The sequence below is a fragment of the Pelophylax lessonae genome (genome assembly GCF_965119305.1).
Source record: "Pelophylax lessonae genome assembly, chromosome: 1".
Classification (NCBI taxonomy): Eukaryota; Metazoa; Chordata; class Amphibia; order Anura; family Ranidae; genus Pelophylax; species Pelophylax lessonae.
In genome coordinates this window covers 169294520-169317659 of record NC_138768.1, presented here as the reverse complement: position 1 = coordinate 169317659, position 23140 = coordinate 169294520, and the positions used below count along the sequence as shown (strand labels likewise).

Sequence of the window (23140 nt, the reverse complement as noted above, 5' to 3'; positions counted from 1 at the left end):
GTAGTAACAAGAAATATACAGCTACATTTTAAAAAAATATATTTTTTTTTTACTATTTTGGGACAGTTTCCTTTGATAAAAAAAAAATAAATAAACCAAAAAAAACAAAACACAACAGCTTTCTATTACCCTTTACCACCAAATGAAAGCCCAATTTGTCCTGAAAAAACAAGTTATAATCCACCTGGATGCACAAAGTAGTTGTGAAGATATGTATGGTTTTACGTGCACATGTCAAAGTTGCAAAATTGCGCTTCGGCATTAACATTTGTTTTACCCTTAGGTGCAAAGGGGTTATTCTATACACATCAGCCAATTATAAGGATTAGTATCCCGGAAAACAACTGTATTTTGCCTCATCTAGTCTCATCAGTCTAATCTTTTTGTATAGCTTCCAATAATATCTAAATTTGGGTAGTCTTCAAACAATGAAATTATTATTATGACATACTGTATAAAATATAGAAAGATAGGGATTCTTGCATTTTCTAATCAGAAGTTAGAAAAAAAAAAAAAACACATTTCCAGGAACATAACATTTCAAGGAAATGTCTTCAAAGCCAGAATTTGTTTCCCTGGAATTCAGAGATTTTTAGCTGTTCTGTTACCCAAACCAACCTTTTCGGAGGTCAACAAGTCTACACTGGCAGACACAGCTCTGATAATTTTTATTATTATCATCATACAGGATTTATATAGTACCAACAGTTAGCACAGCACTTTACAACATAAGGGCAGGCAGTACAGTTACTGTACAATACATTTCAATACAGCATAATCCTCTCCTCTTACCTGAAGCATAGGCGACAGCAAAGACTCTACTTCCAAATGCTGCATGTTTGATTTCTTTAACAAAGCGTCCTGTTTCTGAATGGAAACACTGAATCCTCCCATTCTCTCTATCAGCCACGCATAGCTGCCCTTGGTCGGGTATCAGAGCCAGACTGTGTGGGATGCGGAACTCGCCAGGCTTTCCAACCCTTGATGAAGAAGCTAGAAGAAACAATCTTATTATTTAGTACATCTACTTCAACAGAGGCCCAATAATTTCCTAATACTGTACAGATAAATTCCCTTTAGGGCCGGTTCACACTTCTGCGAGTGCGCCGATCGCATGTAATTCGGAGCGCACTGCTCCTTCATTACATGCGATCGGAGGTGCGGATGCGAATTCAGCCATACACTTTGTATGGCTGAATTCGCAATGTATATGCACCAAAAATGCACATGACCCTTTTTTCCAGCCGCATCAGGATCGGATCGCACAGTGGTTCACACTTGTGCGATCCAATCCTGTGCGAACTGTCAGATCGCACTGCGATATGCGATCAAACTGGGGGTGTCGTTAACATTTCATTGACACCCCCAGCGTATCGCATATGGCAGTGTGTACTGCCAGGGGTGCGTTTGCGATGCAGGAACAGGCTGCGAATTCTCAGCCTTCCCGCATCGCACAAGTTTGAACCGTGACTTAACCAAAGCTACCAGTCACCATTTTAAGCTAACTCCACTTTTAGTTCTACAGTTTCCTCGTCAAACTTGTTTATTGTTTTGAATAAAATAAAGGAGAACAATCTGAATTTTACATGAATTATGGTACATATTCAAAGGGTAAAAAAAATTTAATTACTTCAATTGGAAAGAGACAAATATTAACTCAAATGCAGTATCGCACTATATAAGCATCAAATAGACCATAGTCAAAGGTCAAAAATCTAATTTAATTGAAAAGAAAGAAAAAGGTAGATTGTTGACTGTCGGTCTAGTTTAAAAACAAGGGGACTAATAAATCAGTAAAGCAAAAGTACATTTTAATGGGTCTGGAGAACAATCCTGTGAGTACCACATAAGAACGGATGAAAGGGAAAGGGTCATGAAAAAGGAGTAAGAGAATAGAAGTAAAGAAAAGGAAAAAAAAAAAGCGAGTAAAGGGTATATTTGAAAGAGGTAGTGTGGCTCCATTTGAATGAAGGGTGATGAAAGGGTAAATTAAGTATTATTACCATGGCAATAGTAAAGTGTCGACATGCCAGTTTTTGGTAATGCGATATATGGCAGTATCGCATGCACACGGTATTGTTATGGTGGTCATTTTTAAAATACCGTATTTTTCTGTTCTCCAAGTCTGCCGGGCTGCCCCCGTGTCTCCCGGCTCAGCTCTCTTTAACTAGAATGGAGCCGCTACTTCCTGTATAGGACCGGCTCACAGGCGGAGTGATATCAGATGCACTCCGCCTGTGACAGGAGGAGCCATACACAGGAAGCAGCGGCTTTGCTCTATACTGCAGCCGCATGCTTCCACCTGGAGTCCAAACACAGTGCCACTGCCTACTACAAGCAAATCTCTGCAAGTACCCACCCACTACTATTACCATATACTGTCACTGTGTATATATATATATATATATATATATATATATATATATATATATACACACACACACACAGATTATATAGTCATCAAGCAGTGTCTGGCCTACCTGGTGATGACTGGTCCTGGCGCTTAGCTCCGAACCAATGGCCTGATCATTAAGGGGACAAATCCTTGCGGTCCAGAAGTGGTTAAACCTGCAGGTAGACCAGTGTTTTTTTTTCATAAATTACTTTACTATTGCTTTAGGCCTGGTTCACATGTCTGCGGGTTGGCGGCCCACATTTGCACAGGCATAGCAGCCCATTGATTAGAATGGGCTTGGGCTGCTATGCCGGCGTTTTTGGCTGAAAAAAGGTGGACGCAGAATTTTTAAAAATGCAGTGGCTGTGAAATCCATCCTGCTTTTGCCTGCATTTCCTGCAAACGCAAACTGTGTTTTTAAATGCTGGGCCCATGTATATAAAAACGCAGAAAGCTTGTCAGAGCAGGAACTGCAGGTAAGTCGCATGGTGCAAAAGCAGGATGGATTTCAAGGCCACTGCATTTTTTAAATGCTGCATGCACCTTTTTTTCTGCGGAAAACGAGGGCATAGCAGCCCATTCAAGTCAATGGGCTGCTATTCCTGTGCAAATGTGGGCCACCAACCTGCATACATGTGAACCAGGCCTAAAGGAATAGTAAAGTAATTTTTTAAATAAAAACACCGGTCCACCTGCAAGTTTTTTTTTTTTTTAACAGTAAAACTCCTGCAAGTTTAACCACTTCTGGACCACAAGGATTTGTCCCCTTAATGACCAGGCCATCGGATCGGAGCTGAGTGCCAGGACCAGTCATCACCAGGTAGGCCAGACACTGCTTGATGGCATATTTTAGGCCTGGTTCACAGAGTCTGGTTCACTTTTGCACGTTATTATATGGTCAGTCAGTACAAAGTCCCTAAATTCAGCAATGAAACTGAAGTGAGATAGAAATTGAATAATTTAAATTGAATAATTTAATACCGTGATAATACTGTATACCGTGGTAAAACCTTAATCAATTAATCGCAGCATGGAAATCTGATACTGACACATGCCTTTTTGTTTGGTTTCATTAATCTGCAGATCAAAGAGGTAATCTTCTGAGGTCAGTTAAAGTTGAAGAAAACACTAATTAGAACTATTCTTAAAAATATTCTCCTCCCCCCTCCTATTTATTTTGCCTAACCTTTAAAAAAAAAAAAAAGAAGGCGTGAGCGCTTACCCATTTTCAATGGATGAGAGAGCACTCAACAATGGCTGTGAATCCTGGGGGCCTTGATGTCACCTATTGGCTGCCATGGCCCAGCCATTGTTGTTGGTCCCTCCTTCTCCTCTTCCCTGCAGCAGCTGACACAGGGGAGCTGCAGCTGTGGGATCACATAACCAGCCCAGAGGCAATTAAAGATAGGCAAGTACACAGATCTTTTTTATACAGGTGAGAGGAGAGGGGAGGGAACATTTAAGAATAGTTATAGAGTCTACTTCTACTTTAAAGCAACGTGACAGTTTTTTTTTTTTTTTTAACTAAATGTTAAAAATTTACAAAATAAAATTGTATTTATATTTTATCAACCAATAATGTTTAAACTTTTTTTTATTTTCTTTGCTCGCGATTTGTTTACTTCGCAGTTAAAAAAAATAAATAAAAAAAAAGCCCAAAAAATGTTCAAAATTTAAAGATTGTAGAGTTTTTAAACTGTTCAAAAACATTGAAAATGTTGCCCATTCAATGTTCTGTATGAACATTTCTGGTTGTCAATATGGATGTACACTTTCAGGAATAAATCCCACATTTTCTTTTTTATCTGTATATATTATGCCAGCATCTGACAAGGTATCGTTAAAGTTAAAATACAGGTTCTCAGATCATTCATATCATCACTTATCATAAATTTAAAAAAGGTGACCATGCCCCAAATCTGTACTTACCTTCTCCCCATTGCATGATGAACATTCCCTGAGGTGAGAACTGCATAATTCTACTATTGCAATAGCCATCGGACACAAAAAAATTGCCTGTTATTGGATCTACTGCGACATCAGTTGGTTGACAGAAGTGGTTCCGGTCACTGCCTGGTTGAAAAGCCTTACCCAGTGTTAAAATACGAGAACCATTGGGCCCTAATTTGAAAACCTTTAAAGAAAGTTAGAAGGAAAAAAATATTATTAATGAATCAGAATTATACAAACTATTTTTTAGCTTGAAAAGACACAGCAATCAACCACTTTGGATCTACGGATAGTAGATGCTAGGCCAGAAGTGGTGGCCTTAGCACACAAGAATTTAGTATGTGAATGTTCACAAACAAGTACACATACATGTGTCCTATGCAGAGAATAAAATACAGTGCCTTGAAAAAGTATTCATACCCCTTGAAATGTTCCACATTTTGTCATGTTACAACCAAAAACGTAATTGTATTTTATTGAGATTTTATGTGAAAGACCAACACACAGTGGCACATAATTGTGAAGTGGAATTGACAAATGGTTTTCAAAATGTTTTTAGATATAAATACAGAGGTGAGACAGATGAGCAGGGGAGTACAGAGGTGAGACAGATGAGCAGGGGGGTACAGAGGTGAGACAGATGAGCAGGGGAGTACAGAGGTGAGACAGATGAGCAGGGGGGTACAGAGGTGAGGCAGATGAGCAGGGGGGGGGGCAGAGGTGAGACAGATGAGCAGGGGGGTACAGAGGTGAGACAGATGAGCAGGGGGGTACAGAGGTGAGACAGATGAGCAGGGGGGTACAGAGGTGAGACAGATGAGCAGGGGGGTACAGAGGTGAGACAGATGAGCAGGGGGGTACAGAGGTGAGACAGATGAGCAGGGGGGGGGGTACAGAGGTGAGACAGATGAGCAGGGGGGGTACAAAGGTGAGACAGATTGACAGGGGGGGGTACAGAGGTGAGACAGATTGACAGGGGGGGTACAGAGGTGAGACAGATGAGCAGGGGGGTACAGAGGTGATAAAGATGAGCAGGGGGTACAGAGGTGATACAGATGAGCAGGGGGGTACAGAGGTGAGACAGATGAGCAGGGGGGTACAGAGGTGAGACAGATGAGCAGGGGGGTGTACAGTGGTGGGGCAGATTTGCAGGGGGGTACATTGATCTGAGGTGTGAAGGTGCATGAATCAGGGCTGATCTGAGGTAAGTGCAGGATGTTCATTTCTCACTATTACTCAAGTAGTTTACAGCATTTGCTTTATAAAAATTCCTTTTCATGATTGAGAGTGTAACTTTTTTTTTTATTAAAAACTTTATTAAAGTGTAATTTTTTTTTAAATCTGGGGAACTCTATATCATACTTTGCGGCTTGCTATAGGGGCACTTTTATGACAGGAGGAGCAAGAACAGGGCACCCCAGAACAGGAAGTACGAGTACTGATACTTTTTCTCAAGTACTCCCTGATATCAATTACCAATACCTATTTTTAATGTAATTTTTTTAGACCAATGAAAAATGATTACCGTCTCTTTATATTTATGAAAAAAATTGATTTTTGTAAAATCTTACCGTAAAATCCTTTTAAGCTCATTGACAGACGCAGTCCTCTTGATTAATATCAAATTAAGTTATACTGCCCTCTACAGGAGTAGGACACATCCTGCTACAGGATGTCAGTTATGTCACAAAGCAGTGTCAGAGAATTTAACCCAACCCAACTCAAAAGTAGAGGGGCGGGTACTGCGTCTGTCAATGAGCTTAAGAGAAAAGGATTTTACGGTAAGATTTTACAAAAATCCATTTTTCTCTGTCGCTCATTGACAGACGCAGTCCTCTTGATTAATATCAAATTGGGATGTCCCAAAGCAGTGCCACAAATGAGGGGTGGGATAACAGAAATCAAAATCCAATCTAGAAGGCCCAACTGGTGCCAACTAGAAGTTTTAAAGGCTCATCAGACAAAAGGATGAGACTCAACTGAAAACCCAACAAAAAAAACCCTTGAGGTAGACCACCGGTCTCCTCAAATTGCGGCCTGCAAAACCTTGCGGCCAAAAGAGGCATCCGACGATGCCATCACATCAACTTTATAAAATTTTGTAAAGGTATGAACCGACGACCAGGTAGCCGCCTTGCAAACCTGGACCACTGACGCCTGATGGCGGAAGGCCCAGGAAGCACTGAGCGCCCGAGTGGAGTGCGCCTTAACAGGGAACGGAGGATTCCGACCCTTAATAGAATAAGCCTGTACCACCGTCTGTCTGATCCATTTGGAGATAGTCACGGCAGATGCAGGCAACCCCTTTTTGGGGCCATCCGTGATCACAAAAAGTGAATCCGTTTTACGAAACGAGTCCGTAGTTTTCAGGTATACCCTGATTGCCCTAACCACATCCAAGGAATGTAACGCACACTCCCGAGGATGACTGGGCTTAGGACACAAGGAAGGTAGCACAATATCTTCATTCAGATGAAACTCTGAAACCACCTTAGGAAGGAAGGATGGATTCGGACGAAGAACTACCTTATCCCTATGAACCACCAGATATGGGGAACGACAGGATAATGCGGCCAGTTCTGACACCCTGCGTGCAGAAGTAATGGCCACCAAGAAGGCCACCTTCTGGGATAATGTAAGCAAGGGAATCTCCCTGATATTTTCAAAGGGAGGTTTCTGAAGAACCGACAACACCAAATTAAGATCCCAGGGCGGTAAGGGCGAGCGCACTGGCGGAGCCAAGTGCCGCACCCCCTGGATGAAATTCCGCACCAAGGAATGGGTAGCCAAAGGTTTCTGAAAGAAAATTGCTAACGCTGAAACCTGACCCTTGACAGTACTCAAGGCCAGGTTCTGCTCAACCCCCTGTTGCAGAAAAGCCAAGATTCGGGTCACCGAATAGGCACATGGAGGAAATCCAAGGGATTCACACCACGCAATATAAGACCTCCATGTGCGATGATCGACTTTTCTGGAAGTCGCTTTCCTTGCTTTAATTAAAGTAGGAATAACTGAAGTTGACAATCCTTTGTCCTTCAGCACCTGAGCCAGGCCGTTAAAGCCAGCGATTGTAAAGCAGGATGGAAGATCGGTCCCTGAGACCGCAGATACTCCCTGAGAGGAAGTCTCCAAGGAGCGTCCGCGACCAGCCTGCCCAAGTCGGCGTACCCGGGTCAACGAGGCCAGTCCGGAGCTACCAGGATAACTGGAATTCCCTCCACCTCTATCCTGCGAAGAAGTTTCAGCAGCAACTTGAGAGGGGGGAAGACATACAGTAGCTGATACTGTCCCCACGGGGCGACCAGCGTGTCTGCTGCGTCCGCTCGAGGATCTCGGGAGCGGGCTACAAACCTCCGTACCTTCCTGTTGAGCCGAACTGCCAACAGATCCACCCCCGGGGTGCCCCAATGAAGGCACAGCTGGTGAAATACCTCTGGATGAAGAGGCTATACCCCTTGATCCAGAATCTGATGGCTGAGATAATCTGCCTGCCAATATTCCACCCCCAGAGTGAATATTGCGGAGAGAGGCGGAACAACCCGTTCCGCCCAATGAAGAATGCTGGCCACTTCTATGGCTGCCAGGGCACTCTTGGTGCCCCCTTGGTGATTGACATAAGCCACGGCCCTGGCATTGTCCGACTGGATCCAAACCGGGCTGCCCTGAAGCTGCTCGATCCAGTAAATCAGACAAAGTCTGATCGCTCTCAGTTCCAATACATTTATCGGTAACCTGGATTCTATCGGAAGAAATTACTTCCCCTGGCTGAGCATCGGAGACCGAAGCCACCGGCCCAGAGACTCCCTGGTCCGCTCGCTCAACCGGATCCGATTGTCCAGAGAATCGGGATTCCGATTCCATTTGAAAAAAAATCTCCTTTTGGAGAATTCGGGTATGAGACTGGGCATACGGTACTGCCTCTAAGAAGGCCACCATCAGTCCCAGGATCCTTATCCGAAGGGAAGACCAGTTGACGGACAGTAGTATCCGAATCGTTCACTGAATCTTTCGGAGCTTCTCCGTAAGGAGACACACCCTTGCCAGGGATGTCTCCAAAGTTAGGCCCAGATCTGTTCAGATGGATTCCATCTTGAATTCTTGTACCCGGACAAAATGATTGAGTGCTCTTAAGTCCAGAATTGGACGTACCTTGCCCTCCTCTCTGGGTATTGTGAATAGGTTCGAATAGAACCCCTGAAAACGTTCTGCTCAAGCAACGGGAACTACCGCTCCCTGTTGCATCAAGTCCATTACTGCCCCCCGCAAAGCTCTTAAGCGATCCGGGGATAGTCGAATGTTGGAAGGGAAGAATCGCGCCGGTAGAAGTGATCGAAACTCGATCTTGTATCCCGACCGTATGACCTCGCGAACCCCTTTGTCCGGGATTCTGGAAAGCCATGGATCCGGAAACCGGTGAAGACGCCCCCCCACCCCAAAGATGGGTGGGGGCGCACCTTCAGGCTGTATGGGTCTTATCTTCAGGTTTGGCTGAGCCGGACTTTTGTTTACCCGACCAGCGCCCTTTGAAACCCCCTGCAGGGGCTTTGGAGGGCTTTGCCTTATCGTCTGCCCCAGCGGAACGAACAAACTTTTTATGAGCGGAAAAGGAAGGTCCTCGTCTGTTACGAGGTCCTTTACCCTTAGCAGTCTGTGGCAAAAAAGTGCTCTTGCCCCCAGTGAGATCCTTTATGATCTCATCCAAGGTGGCCCCAAACAGGCGATCCCCCTGAAAAGGAAGATTAGCCAAAGCTTTTTTGGAACCCTGATCCGCCGACCAGCACTTTAACCACAACACACGTCTGAGGACCACTGCAGAAACAGATGCACGCCCTAGCAAGGGAGTGGCGTTCAGGGCGGCGTCACAGATGAACTGTAGCCCTTGTATAATCTGCTCTAGCAAATCTGATACTGCCGGGGGGATACTTCTCCCCTTTATGTCACGGCGTAACAATTTGGTCCATTCTGTCAATGTTTGTGAAACTAAACCAATGGCAACCACTGGCCTAACTGTTGACCCTATCAGGGAAAAAATGGAGCAGGATTCCGCTTCCACTTTTCGATCCACCAGATCCCTAAAGGACGGAGCGTCCTCCAACGGGATAACAGTGGCTTTAAGTCTGGAAATCGGTGAGTCCACCACTGGTGGTACCGTCCATTTTTTAAGGAGGGATTCCTCAAATGGATAGCGCCTAGCAATGCGTTTGGAAATAGCAGGGGTTCGTTTCGGACGATCCCATTCTTCTTTAATTACCAAAACATTTGGGCAAGGGAAAAACCTTCGCCATTTTGGTAGGCTTGCTGGTACCAAAGGGAATTTCAGTGTCCGCTACCTCTGCCAGTGTAACCTCAAGACTTAAGGTTTCCCGGACAGACATGACTAGTGCGTCCACCAACGCTTCTTCTTGCGCTATGGCGGAGGCAGAAACATCCTCCTCACTGTCTGAGGAGACCGTACCCGAGACAGCAGCCCCAGCAGAGGGACCTGCAGCTGCAGTGACAAGCTCAGAATCCGTATCTGAAGTGTCAGATGAAATAGGGGTAGGCGGGGGTCGCTTTCTTGCCCCCCGTCCCTGACAGGCCACCTCCACCCGGGATACCAAAGACTCCAAAACTGCTGATAATGCATCAATCACAAGTGGGGCACTGGAGGGTCCTGCGGCCACCTCTAGGGGATCAGGTGGGGATACATGTGTGGCAGGGTCCATGATTAATCCAAGACACTTGCCAGCAAACAAACAAACAAAAAATATTTGCAAAGAAAAAAACTTTTTTTTTTTTTTTCTTTTTGTAATCCCCCAGCGCAACAGCGCCCCTCAGTGTTACCTGCTTTGGACCCCACAGAGAGAGAGAGAGAGAGACCCCAAGGCTCACCACCTGATGCACACAAGTTTCTATCAACCTGCTCTCAGCGCTGTCTCTTACAGACAGGAAGTCTTTTGGATCCTTTTCCCCTGTAAAGGAGGTGGCTCCGCCCCTTTACACACTTTCCGGCGCCTCCCATGCTACTTCTCGAGGTAGCTGGTCACTTCCAAAATGGCCGCCCCCATGCTGGAGACACGAGGCTACGCCAAGATGGTGGCCCCGCGCGACCTGCGGCCCCTGTGGAAAGATGGCAGAGGCCTGCGGAAGGTAGTTATCGGCCTGTGCGGCCTGCAGGAGGTGTGCGGCCTGCGGGAGGATGGCGGCCTGCGGATGGCGGTAGTCCAGGCACAGGCATCGGCCTGTATTGCAACCTTATGTATAAGGTAGGATGCTATCACCTAACAGTAATGCCAGCCACTGACTTCAGTCATGGTCCCTTTACAGTGCCCCTCATACAGTGACTTCCGATAGTCAGCTCCCAAACCAAGCCTTCTGGTTCTTATTCACTAAATCACCCTCAAGAGGGGGATCTGTGACACCTGTTATAGGGTAGAGGGGGGATCCAGGATCATGAGGGTCCGATCATCCCAGGGAGGGTCCCGCGTCCACCCACAACTCCGTCAGGGGGAGAGGGGGAACATTTTACTCACCATACCGGAACAGGCGGGCGCCAACTCCTGACGGAACCCCTCTCCACCGAGGTGGGGGGGCTGTCGACCAATACGGACGCCGTGATTCAGTTTCCAACTGGTCGTCAGCGTCCCGGCTCGTAGGCTGACTGGGGTGACCACTGGATCTCAACATCCAGCCCGTCGCCCAGTTTCAGCATACTTGCTTGAAGATCTCACAGGAACAACTGGAGAAAAAAAGCTGCCTAAAAGATTTTTCTAAAAAAATCTTGCCAGGACCAAAGATTCCAGCAAGGAACTTAGGTCCTTACTCCTGACTAGACAGAAAAAAAACTGACATCCTGTAGCAGGGAGAGAGAGGCTATACCCTCTGGGACTGCCCCTAAGGTGTGGCCAGAACGTTTTCCTTCTGCCTAGTGTCCTACTCCTGTAGAGGGCAGTATAACCCAATTTGATATTAATCAAGAGGACTGCGTCTGTCAATGAGCGACAGAGAAACAGTTCTTCTGTGGCTTTGAAGTTGCGCTACTTCAGCGTGATTTCAAAGCCGCAGATCAGTGAGATTTGGACCTCTGATATCTTTGCGGCTTGCGACTTCATTTAACAGAACTCAATGCAAATCCATGGAATCGCAAAAAAGGTATCAGTTATAGTATTGGTGCAAATGCTTAGTATCAACACCGATGCCAGTATCGGTGCAACATTATTTAGTTCACATATAGTCCATCCAGAATTTGTAGTGTTAATATATGGTCATACCCCTTTAGCACCTTATAGTTTAAATACATGTACAAGCTATTGGGATTTTAGCATAGGTATATATTTTCTCATCATATAGCTGGGTATTTGTATTTACCACTGCATAGAGATATTTAAGATTAAATTGTCTTTTTCTCAAACTCTACATAATAACTAAATTATACGCTACACCTTAAGGTTTTATTTTATTTTATCCGATTAATCGAAACAATAAATCGGCCAACTAATCGATTATCAAAATAATCGTTAGTTGCAGCCCTATATCTAACAAACATTAAAAGGCTATGATTACCCTTTAAACCAGGGGTCCTCAAACTATGGCCCACGGGCCACATATAGGCCACCAAGGTCATTTACCTGGTCTGCCTGCAGGGGTGGACTGACAATTCGAGCACTGGAGGCCCCACAACGAGCGGTCTGCACCTAGCCGCTTGTAGCTGGACTCCGAAGTTACAGAGCTGCAGAAATCCCCACAGACCCAGTCCCGTAAGTGGAAACCGGACCAATCTCTGGCATTGTCCAGGGTTGGGGTGGAGACACAGAGAGCCCGCTCTGGCATCTAGCAGTCCAGAGCAGGAAAGCTACACAAGGGGAGCTGGCTCTTAGTCCTTCTCGCGGCTGTCTTTTAATCCATGTGCCTGTTGACAGCAGTAAGTCCCCGGAAGCTCTTAAAGCTGAAATCCTTCACAGGCTACCATTACCAGCAGCTCTGTGTGATCCAACGGCGCTCTTCTCTCTAAACCCCAATGCACTGATGAGGCTTCGCTGATGGGCACTTGTGAGGCTTCGCTGATGGGCACTGGTGAGGCTTCGCTGATGGGCACTGGTGAGGCTTCGCTGATGGGCACTGGTGAGGCTTCGCTGATGGGCACTGGTGAGGCTGCACTGATGGGCACAGGTGAGGCTGCACTGATGGGCACAGGTGAGGCTGCACTGATGGGCACAGGTGAGGCTGCACTGATGGGCACAGGTGAGGCTGCACTGATGGGCACAGGTGAGGCTGCACTGATGGGCACAGGTGAGGCTGCACTGATGGGCACAGGTGAGGCTGCACTGATGGGCACAGGTGAGGCTGCACTGATGGGCACAGATGAGGCTGCACTGATGGGGCTGCACTGATGGGCATTGGTGGGGCTGAACTAATGGCCATTGGTGGGGCTGAACTAATGGGCACTGGTGGGGCTGAACTAATGGGCACTGGTGGGGCTGAACTAATGGGCACTGGTGGGGCTGAACTAATGGGCACTGGTGGGGCTGAACCAATGGGCACTGGTGGGGCTGAACCAATGGGCACTGGTGGGGCTGAACCAATGGGCACTGGTGGGGCTGAACCAATGGGAATTGGTGGGGCTGAACCAATGGGCACTGGTGGGGCTGAACAAATGGGCACTGGTGGGGCTGAACAAATGGGCACTGGTGGGGCTGAACCAATGGGCACTGGTGGGGCTGCACTAATGGGCACTGGTGAGGCTGCACTAATGGGCACTGGTGAGGCTGCACTAATGGGCACTGGTGAGGCTGCACTAATGGGCACCGGTGAGGCTGCACTAATGTGCACCGGTGAGGCTGCACTAATGGGCACCGGTGAGGCTGCACTAATGGGCACCGGTGAGGCTGCACTAATGGGCACCGGTGAGGCTGCACTAATGGGCACCGGTGAGGCTGCACTAATGGGCACTGGTGAGGCTGCACTAATGGACACTGGTGAGGCTGCACTGATGAGCACTGATCAGGCTGCATTTTGTGCACTACAAATAAAATATGCAGTGTGCATAGGGATTTGTTGATATTTTTTTTCAAACTATACTCTGCCCCCCCCCCCCCCCAACAAGTCTGAGGGACAGTGAACTGGTCCCCTTTTTAAAAAGTTTAAGGACCCCTGCTTTATACCTTTCACTGCTGTTCCAAGTATTACAGCAGGGCAAGGATTTACACAAGGTCATAGCTGCAATATCAGCACCTCTCTTCAGTAGACTCTTAGCAGTTTAGTAAAAGTGATCTGGATAGCTGTAAAGTCGTCTAATCACATGTGGTCAGCTTGTGTGGTTCCTAAGCCCATCTTCTCCTGAGACCACAAAAAAGTTGTTAGAATGGCATTCATACGTTCCCTGATCCCCTCTGCACAGAATCAACCCAGAAGCACTTAACTCTGAGTATTTCAGTAATCAGAGATGTCGAACGCAAGCCGCTAAATAAAGAACATATTCTCAAAATTTAATAAACCACGTACAAATATCTTGAAAAAATGAAGAAAAAAATGAGTCTGCAGCATAAGGGTTAAAAGAAGAAGCATATACCCCGTTTCCCTGAAAATAAGCCCTACCCTGAAAATAAGACCTAGCTTTAATTTTGTGGATGGCTGCAATATAAGCCCTACCCCGAAAATAAGCCCTAGCTAAAGTCATTGTAAAAACATGCAATCCATTTTGTAAAAAGATTATATAACGTGTAGTGTGTCTCCTTTTGTAACTTTATTGTGGAATATCTTATTTACAGTGCCGCTGGGTGCTCACATGACCCGCCGTAGATCTTCTGCTCTCCTCCCGGTTGACGTCAGCGGTCCCTTACTCTGCAGTGCTCAAAGCTTGGAAGAAGAGCTCTGGTGGGTCATGTGAGCACCCAACGGTGCTGTAAATAGGGTATTTTCCACTATAAACTTACAAAAGGAGACACACTGCACATTCTATAATCTTTTTACAATACCAATTTTGACCAAGATTTATTTTTGGGATTACAGAATGTTCTAATGCTGACTCCTGAGCTGACAGGGGGAGAGAAGACAGGGGACACAGGAAATTTGACAAAATGACTGTTTTTGAATAAAAATGGATTTTTGTAAAATCTTACCGTAAAATCCTTTTCTCTTAAGCTCATTGACAGACGTAGTCCTCCTTGATTAATATCAACTCGGGTTATACTGCCCTCTACAGGAGTAGGACTAGACAGGAAAGAAAACGTTCTGGCCACACCTTAGGGGCAGTCCCAGAGGGTATATCCTCTCTCTCTGCTACAGCAAATCAGTTATGTCACAAAGCAGTGTTTAGAGAATTTAACCCAACCCAACTCAAAAAACAGAGGGGCGGGTACTACGTCTGTCAATGAGCTTAAGAGAAAAGGATTTTACGGTAAGATTTTACAAAAATCAATTTTTCTCTGTCGCTCATTGACAGACGTAGTCCTCCTTGATTAATATCAACTCGGGACGTCCCAAAGCAGTACCACAAATGAGGGGTGGGAAAATGGAAATCAAAATCCAATCTAGAAGGCCCAACCGGTGCCAACTAGAAGTTTTAAAGGCTCATCAATCAAAGGATGAGACTCAACTGAAATTCCAACGGAAAAAAACCCTCGAGGTAGACCACCGGTCTCCTCAAATTGCAGCCTGCAAAACCTTGCGGCCAAATGAGGCATCCGCCGATGCCATCACATCAACTTTATAAAATTTTGTAAAGGTATGCACCGACGACCAGGTGGCCGCCTTGCACACCTGGACCACTGACGCCTGATGGCGGTAGGCCCAGGAAGTATTGAGCGCTCGAGTGGAGTGCGCCTTAACAGGGAACGGAGGATTCCGACCCCTAATCGAATAAGCCTGTACCACCGTCTGTCTAATCCATTTGGAGATAGTCGCGGCAGATGCAGGCAACCCCTTTCTGGGGCCATCCGTGATCACAAAAAGTGAATCCGTCTTATGGAACGATTCCGTAGCCTTCAGGTATACCCTGATTGCCCGAACCACATCCAAGGAATGCAACGCATATTCCAGAGGATGATTGGGCTGAGGACACAAAGAAGGTAGCACAATATCTTCATTCAGATGAAAGTCTGAAACCACCTTAGGAAGAAAGGATGGCTTCGGATGAAGAACTACCTTATCCCTATGAACCACTAGATATGGGGAATGGCATGATAATTCAGCCAGTTCTGACACCCTGCGTGCAGAAGTGATCGCCACCAAGAAGGCCACCTTCTGGGATAATGTAAGCAAGGGAATCTCCCTGATATTTTCAAAGGGAGGTTTCTGCAGAACCGACAAAACCAAATTAAGATCCCAGGGCGGTAAGGGCGCGCGGACTGGCGGAGCCAAGTGCCGCACCCCCTGGATGAAATTCCGCACCAAGGAATGAGTAGCCAAAGGCTTCTGAAAGAAGATTGCTAATGCTGAAACCTGACCCTTGATGGTGCTCAAGGATAGTTTCTGCTCAACCCCCTTTTGCAGAAAGCCAAGATTCGAGTCACCGAATAGGTACGTGGGGGAAATCCCAAAGATTCACACCACGCGATATAAGTCTTCCATGTGCGATAATAGACTTTGCTGGAAGTCGCTTTCCTTGCTTTAATTAGAGTAGGAATAACTGAAGCTGTCAACCCTCTTTCCTTCAGTACCTGGGTCTCAATGGCCAGGCCATTAAAACCAGCGACTGTAAAGCACGATGGAAGATCAGTCCTTGAGACCGCAGATCCTCCCTGAGAGGAAGTCTCCAAGGAGCGTTCGCGACTAGCATGTCCAAGTCGGCCTGACCGGCTTGACGAGGCTAGCCTAGAATTTCCAGGATAACTGGAGTTCCCTCCATCTCTATTCTGCGGAGAAATCTCAGCAGCAATCTGAGAGGAGGGAAGACATATAGTAGCTGACACTGCCTTTACAGGGCGTTCAGCGCGTCTGCTGCGTCCGCTAGAGGATCGCGGGCACGCGTTACCAACCTCCGTGCCTTCCTGTTGAGCCGATATGCCAACAGATCCACCTCCGGGATGCTCTGATGAAGACACAGATGGTGAAATCCTTGGTGATCGACCTAAGTCATCACCCTGATATTGTCTGACTTGGTCAGAACCAGGCTGCCCTAGAGCTGCTTGGTCCAGGCAATCTGACAAAGTCTGATCGCTCTCTGTTCCCACACATTTATCAGAAACTTGATTCCTATCAGGAGTGATGATTTCTCCTGGTTGAGCATTAGAGACCGAAGTCACCAGACTAGAGGCTCCTTGGTCCGCTTGCTCAACCGGATCCGATTCCTGGAGGGAACTGAGAATGATCTTTGAAAAAGGTAAAGAAAATGATCTGTTCAGGGAACGGGAACTACCGCTCCCTGTAGCACCTAAATGTTGGAAGGGAAGAATCGCACCGGTAGCAGTGATCGACACTCGATCTTGTATCCTGATGTATGATCTCCTGAACCCCTTAGCCCGGGATTCAGGAAAGCCCTAGATCTGAACACCGGTGAAGACGTCCCCCCACCCCTAAGCCGGGTGGGGGCGCACCTTCAGGCTGTATTAGCCTTAATTTCAGGTTTGGCTGAGTCGGCCTTTTGTTTGCCCGACCAGCGCCTCTTGAACCCTCCTAGAGGGGCTTTGCCTTTCCCGCTCGCCCCAGCAGAGCGAACGAACCCTTTATGAGCGGCAAAGAAAGGTCCACGCTTGTTACAAGGTCCTTTAGCTTTAGCAGCCTGCGGCAAAAAAGTGCTCTTGCCCCCAGTGACATCCTTAATGATCTCATCTAGGGTGGCCCCAAATAGGCGATTCCCCTGAAAGGGGAGATTTGCCACGGCTTTTTTGGAACCTAGATCCGCCGACCAGCATTTTAACCACAGCACACGTCTGAGGACTACCGCTGACATCGATGCATGCCCTAACAAGGGGGTGGCATCCAGGGCTGCGTCACAGATGAACTGCAGTCCTTGTATAATTTGTTCCATCAAATCAGATGCTGCCTGGGGGATACCTTTCCCCTTTAGGTCATGGCGTAACAATTTTGCCCATTCCGTTAATGTTTGTGAAACTAAACCAATGACAATCACTGGTCTAAAGGCTGACCCTATCAGGGAAAAAATAGTGCGGGACTCCGCTTCCATTTTCCGATCCACCGGATCCTTAAAGGACGGAGCATCCTCCAACGGGATAACAGTGGCTTTATTCAGTCTGGAAATAGGTGGATCCACCACTGGTGGTACCGTCCATTTCTTAATGAGGGATTCCTCAAACGGATAGCGTCTAGCAATGCGCTTGGAAACAGTAAGGGTACGTTTTGGATGATCCCATTCCTCTTTAATTTTATTACCAAAACATTTGGGTAAGGGAAAAACCTTCGCCGTCTTGGTAGGTTTACTAGTACCAAAGGGAATTTCCATCTCGGTTACCTCTGCCTGTAAAACCTCAAGTCTTAAGGTTTCCCGGACCGACACAACTAGTGCGTCCACCAATGCTTCTTCTTGTGCTATGGCGGAGGCAGGAACGTCCTCCTCACTGTCTGAGGGAACTTTACCTGAGACAACAGCCCCTGCAGAGGGACCTGCAGCTGCAATGACCATCTCAGAATCTGAATCTGAAGTATCAGATGAAATAGGGGTAGGCGGGGGTCGCTTTCTTGACCCCCGTCCCTGACAGGCCATCTCCACCCGGGATACCAAAGACTCCAAAACTGCTGTAAATGCATCAATATTCTGTGAACTGGAGGGTCCTGCGGCCACCTCGAGGGGATCAGGTGGGGGTACCTGTGTGGCAGGGTCCATGATTATTCCAGAAACTTGCCGGAAAAAAATAATTTGCAAAAAAAAAAAAAAATAAAACTTTTTTTTTTTTTCTTTAGACCCCCAGCGCCACAGCGCCCCTCAGTGTTACCTGCTTTAGGACCCCTACAGAGAGAGAGAGAGAGAGAGAGAGAGACCCCAAGGCTCACCACTTGATGCTCAGAAGTTTCAATACAAACTGTTCCAGCACTGTCTATTACAGACAGGAAGTCTTTGGCTTGCTTTCCCGGGTAAAAGGAGGCAGCTCCGCCCCTTTACACGCCTTCCGGCGCCTCCCCATAGCTCCTCGAGGTGTTTGGTCACCTCAAACATGGCCGCCCCCATGCTGGAGACACGAGGCTACGCCAATATGGCGGCCTCGTGCGATCTGCAAGACAATGGCGGCGGCCTGTGTAGGATAGCGGCGGCTAGCAGCGGCCTGCGGGATGTATGTATTCGGCCTGGCGGCCTGGGGGAGTGCCTCGGCCCCACAAACTTCACCATGAATGGTGATAAGCCTGGCCGGCAGTACAGGACCCTGGCGGGCCGCATGCGGTCCGTGGGCCGTCGGGAGGCTGTGCAGCCCGTGGAAGTGACCGGTTGCTGGAGGAATGGCAATCTGGACTGAAGTAACTCAGGCATAGGCATCAGCCTGTGTACACACTCTGACAGGTAGGATACCTTTTACTTCAATAGTAATGCCCTTTTAGTACTGCCACTGACTTCAGTCAGCCTTAAAGTCTTACAATGACTTTAGATAGTCAGCTCCCAAACCAAGCCTCCTGTTTTCTATTCACAAAAAATCACACTCAAATTGGGGGATCTGTGACTTGTTATAGGATAGAGGGGAGACCCATCCTACCATCCCAGAGAGGGGCCCGCGTCCACCACAAACCCGACAGGGGGAGAGGGGGAACATTCTACTCACCATACCGGAACCAGGCGGGCGCCAACTCCTGACAGAACCCCTCTCCACCGGGGTGGGGGGGCTGTCGACCAATATGGACGCCGTGACTCTGTTGGTCATTGGCGTCCAGGCGAGACATTTAACTCGCAGGGTCAGTCTCCGTCCAGTGGGACTAGGTCGCGGCCGACCCAGCGCAGAGCTATGGCCTGCACGCGCTCGTAGGCTGAACTGGGGTGACCACTGGATCTCAACATCCAGCCCGTCGCCCAGTTCCAGCTTGCTTGCTTGAAGATTTCACAGGAACACTGAAGAAAAAAGCTGTCTTAAAAAAAAAAATCTTTCTAAGAAAAAAATCCTGCCAGGACCGAAGATCCTAGCAAGGCATCTAGGTCCTTACTCCTAACTAGACAGAAAAAAACTGATTTGCTGTAGCAGAGAGAGAGGATATACCCTCTGGGACTGCCCCTAAGGTGTGGCCAGAACGTTTTCTTTCCTGTCTAGTCCTACTCCTGTAGAGGGCAGTATAACCCGAGTTGATATTAATCAAGGAGGACTACGTCTGTCAATGAGCGACAGAGAAATGTAAATTATTGTACGTACCGTAAATAAATAAGACATCCCCTGAAAATGAGCCCTAGTGTGTTTTTTGTAGCCAAAATTAATATAAGACCCGGTCTTATTTTCGGGGGAAACATGGGTACGACCAGTTTCTCCTTTTTATCCCTCTACAATACTTCTAACGCTTCATGCCTTCCTGTTAGAACACTTACTAAAATTTCAAGAGATATAAACATACACACCTGATGAAGAGCTACATCAGTGACCCAAAAGTTTCCATCTCTATCAACTGTTATACCATGAGGCAAATAAAACCTGAAGGACAGAAAGAGATCAGAGATATTAAAAAACAAAACACAACTGTTAAATAATTTCAAAACTTGTTATTTCCAGAAGATGCGCTTAAATGTTGCCAGATTTGGTGATTTTATAGCTCAGAAACACCTTCAAGAAGGAAACAACAATAGCATATTCCAAACATGGAAGATAACTGAAAAAAAACATGCAGCAGTTCCCCATAGCAACTAGTCAACTTTGTTGATTGAAATTGTAGTAAATGCAAATTAATTCTTTTTTGAGAATAAGGATATCGTGTAGTGTCCCTTTAAGATATTGCTCACAGGCACAGAAGGACCTACAGGATAACATTGCAGTTTATACTTACAGTGCATATAAAACAAAAACAAAAAATATGCAACATAATGTAGTTTACCAGATTTGGTGTATGCACTAGTTTTCTTTGCTCAGGTTTTTTTTTCCCCATATTTTCACTTGGTGATCATGCCAGTAACATACTTACCTTCTTAGGTGACAACCTATCCGCTACTGTACTGTGTCTATGAAGGAAAAGTGTTGTCACCCTAGGCTGCGCTCATGATTTGCACTATTATATCCTTCTCTACGTTACATAGGGAGGAGGGGTTTTGTAGTTTGCGGAAAAAAGCTGGGAAAGCTGACAACACGGTTTGTGATTTCAGCTCAGTGGCCAGGAAGTAAAAAAGATGGAAGATTTATGGCAAGATCAAGGGGTATTTCTGTACTTGTATAAAATGTACCTAGCCTGAGAAGAAAAGGCACACTTTATGTAAGATATTTTACATAGAGTAGTGCACTTTAGATATAAAGTAACATGATCTGGCCGAAAAGTGTTAAAGACAAGGAAAGGGGTTAATATACAAATGCAACTGCATTAATGGTAGAAACAATTACATTGCTCCGAAATTCCTCTGCATATCAATAATTAGTCCTTATTAGATTCAGCACCAGGGTTCCAATGTAGATCAATGTAATAATGTCACAGCCTTTTAATTAAAGTGCCATTCAATAAGGCAACTGTGTTGGGAATACTCATTAAAAGGAAAACCAACATAGAACTGCATAGGAAAAGCATATGCATTACACAGCCTCATGGATCTAGGCATACAGCTCCTGCTAATCCCCAGCTATACAAAGCTCCAATAACAAAACATGTTTTTTAAGGTTGTACTTTCTTATTATTTTACACTACTGTATAAAACATGATGGTCTATTCAAGCTGGAGACATAAAAGACTCTTTAAAAATGATGCAGCAAGCAATTATGATGGGTAAAATATAAACCACACTAACCAATCGAATAACAGTTTACCGAAGCCTGAACCTGGAAAAGGGCATGGTTATTGGTTAATAAGAGTTTATGAACTTTGCTTATTGGGTTAATGAATAACTCTGCTAATGTGTGTTGCACAATGCATTATATATGGTATCAAAAACTTGGTTGCTTGCACATATTAAAACAGTAAGGGCTTGTTCATATTATCTGATTTGAATTGCGCTAATCAGCCCAGATTATTGCACAGGCTCAACACTAGGGCACATAGAAATGGTTTTCTATGCTGTTGTGAGGTGCAGTGTGATGCATAAAAACTTCACTAAAATAAAAAAAGCATACATGACGATATGTTGAAACTGCCCCAGCACAACGCACATCAGCCTGCAGCGTCTTAGCATTTGGTCTGGTATGAATAAACTCTGAGAGGTCATTAAACAAAGTTTCCAGCTGTTCAACATAACAGAACTCTTAATGCTATTCCTAGAAAAATATTAAAGAGACAGACAATCTAATTAAAAGGTATATAGGAAATGTTTACTCTTGGATAAAAAACTTTTTCATTGGATGGTATCAATTTGAAACAAGAACAAAGAGCAGGCACACAGAGATACCTGCTCGTACCTTTCAACCTTCTCTCAAGCACACCAGGACCAGTGAGGAGCACTTGTGAGTTGGACTAGTATACAAACCCATGTGTGTGAGCCCGGCAGCAAGCGGCCACCTGTACTGGGCCAGTCACGTGTGCCCGGCGCATTTCCCACTATGCAGCCCCACACACTGTATATATGCCTCACCTGCAGATGATTAGCCCGGTACAGAAAGTACAGTTTCCTGGACAAACATATGGGTTTGGATACTAGTCTGACACGCCCAAGCTAATCAATAAAGAGGGCCCTCAAAATCAAGGGTGCTCTGATATGGAGAAGGAAACATCAATTTCTTACCCAATACCTTCCACTTCCCCTGTTTGGCCCTTTTTTGGGATAAAAAATGCCTATATTTTTGCAGGGAAAAAAAATGTGCATTTATTATTTTTCCCTAAGGAGCCTGGAAAGCATTTCATTCATGATCAGTGGATCAGGGGTGCAATGCCAGACTCCTGCAGACAAGCCCTGCAGCTTTAAGCCCATACCTGCATATGGGCTAGCTGTTTACAAGATGCGGGGCTTGTGAATGAATTACATGGCTGCACATCAGCATCCTGGCAGTACAAGCTGTAAGCCGCAAAAGTTGACAGTACTTGTAGTTCAAGTCATTCACAGAAAAACTGTAAATTAATGATGTGGCCATGTGGGCAGAGCCTTGAACGACCGCAATATTTTCAAATAGTGACAGCGGGAACTGGAAGAAGATCCCTACTCGCTGTAAAAGGGGTGGGAGGCTGCAGCTGCTGGAACAAGTTACATGTTCCCCACTAAATATAGGAAGACCTGATGCCCCTAGACTTCTTACGGGAACAATACAATTCCTTCCCCCTAAATTTATGGAGATATCGCCAACTCTGTAACTTCCTCCTCACCCAAGAGCATTCCTCAGGGATTAAAACCCCCCTAATGGCGTTTGAACGCATTTAGGTTGCTAGTGACCCCACACCACATATGATTTCCGTTCTATATCAATTGCTCCTCTCTTCCGCCTCACCAACCAAACTGGGCTACATTAAGCTGTGGGAACGGGACCTACAGAACGAGTTGACTGAAGAGCAACTGCTCTGCTTGTACCAATTAACCCACACAAATTCGCTGGATGCCAAAACACAAGAAAATATTTATAAACTATTGACCAGATGGTACCAAGTGTTGATGACCTTGGGCCAATCTTATCCCTCAGCATCTGACCTTTGCTGGAGAGGTTGTGGCCAATGGGGCACGCTACTGCATGGATGGTGGGAATTGTTCCCTGATTAGACCCTTCTGGAGAAAAATTAAGAATTGTATATATTATATTTTGCAGGATGACCTTCCGTTGTTGCCGGTCCATTTCT

The 23140-nt window shown here is 46.1% G+C and overlaps 1 protein-coding gene across 3 annotated transcripts in view; it reads right to left on the bottom strand.

Moving 5' to 3' along the window:
• The window catches only part of PAM (peptidylglycine alpha-amidating monooxygenase), a 317350-nt gene that overhangs the window by 28287 nt on the left and 265923 nt on the right, over positions 1–23140 (bottom strand). For all 3 annotated transcript variants that reach the window (XM_082267132.1, XM_082267133.1, XM_082267134.1), the window contains 3 exons: positions 19809–19881; positions 4325–4529; positions 793–993 (listed from right to left, as the gene is read on the bottom strand). In XM_082267132.1, coding sequence (XP_082123258.1) covers positions 793–993; positions 4325–4529; positions 19809–19881 — 479 coding nt within the window. The remainder of the gene's footprint in view (positions 1–792; positions 994–4324; positions 4530–19808; positions 19882–23140) is intronic.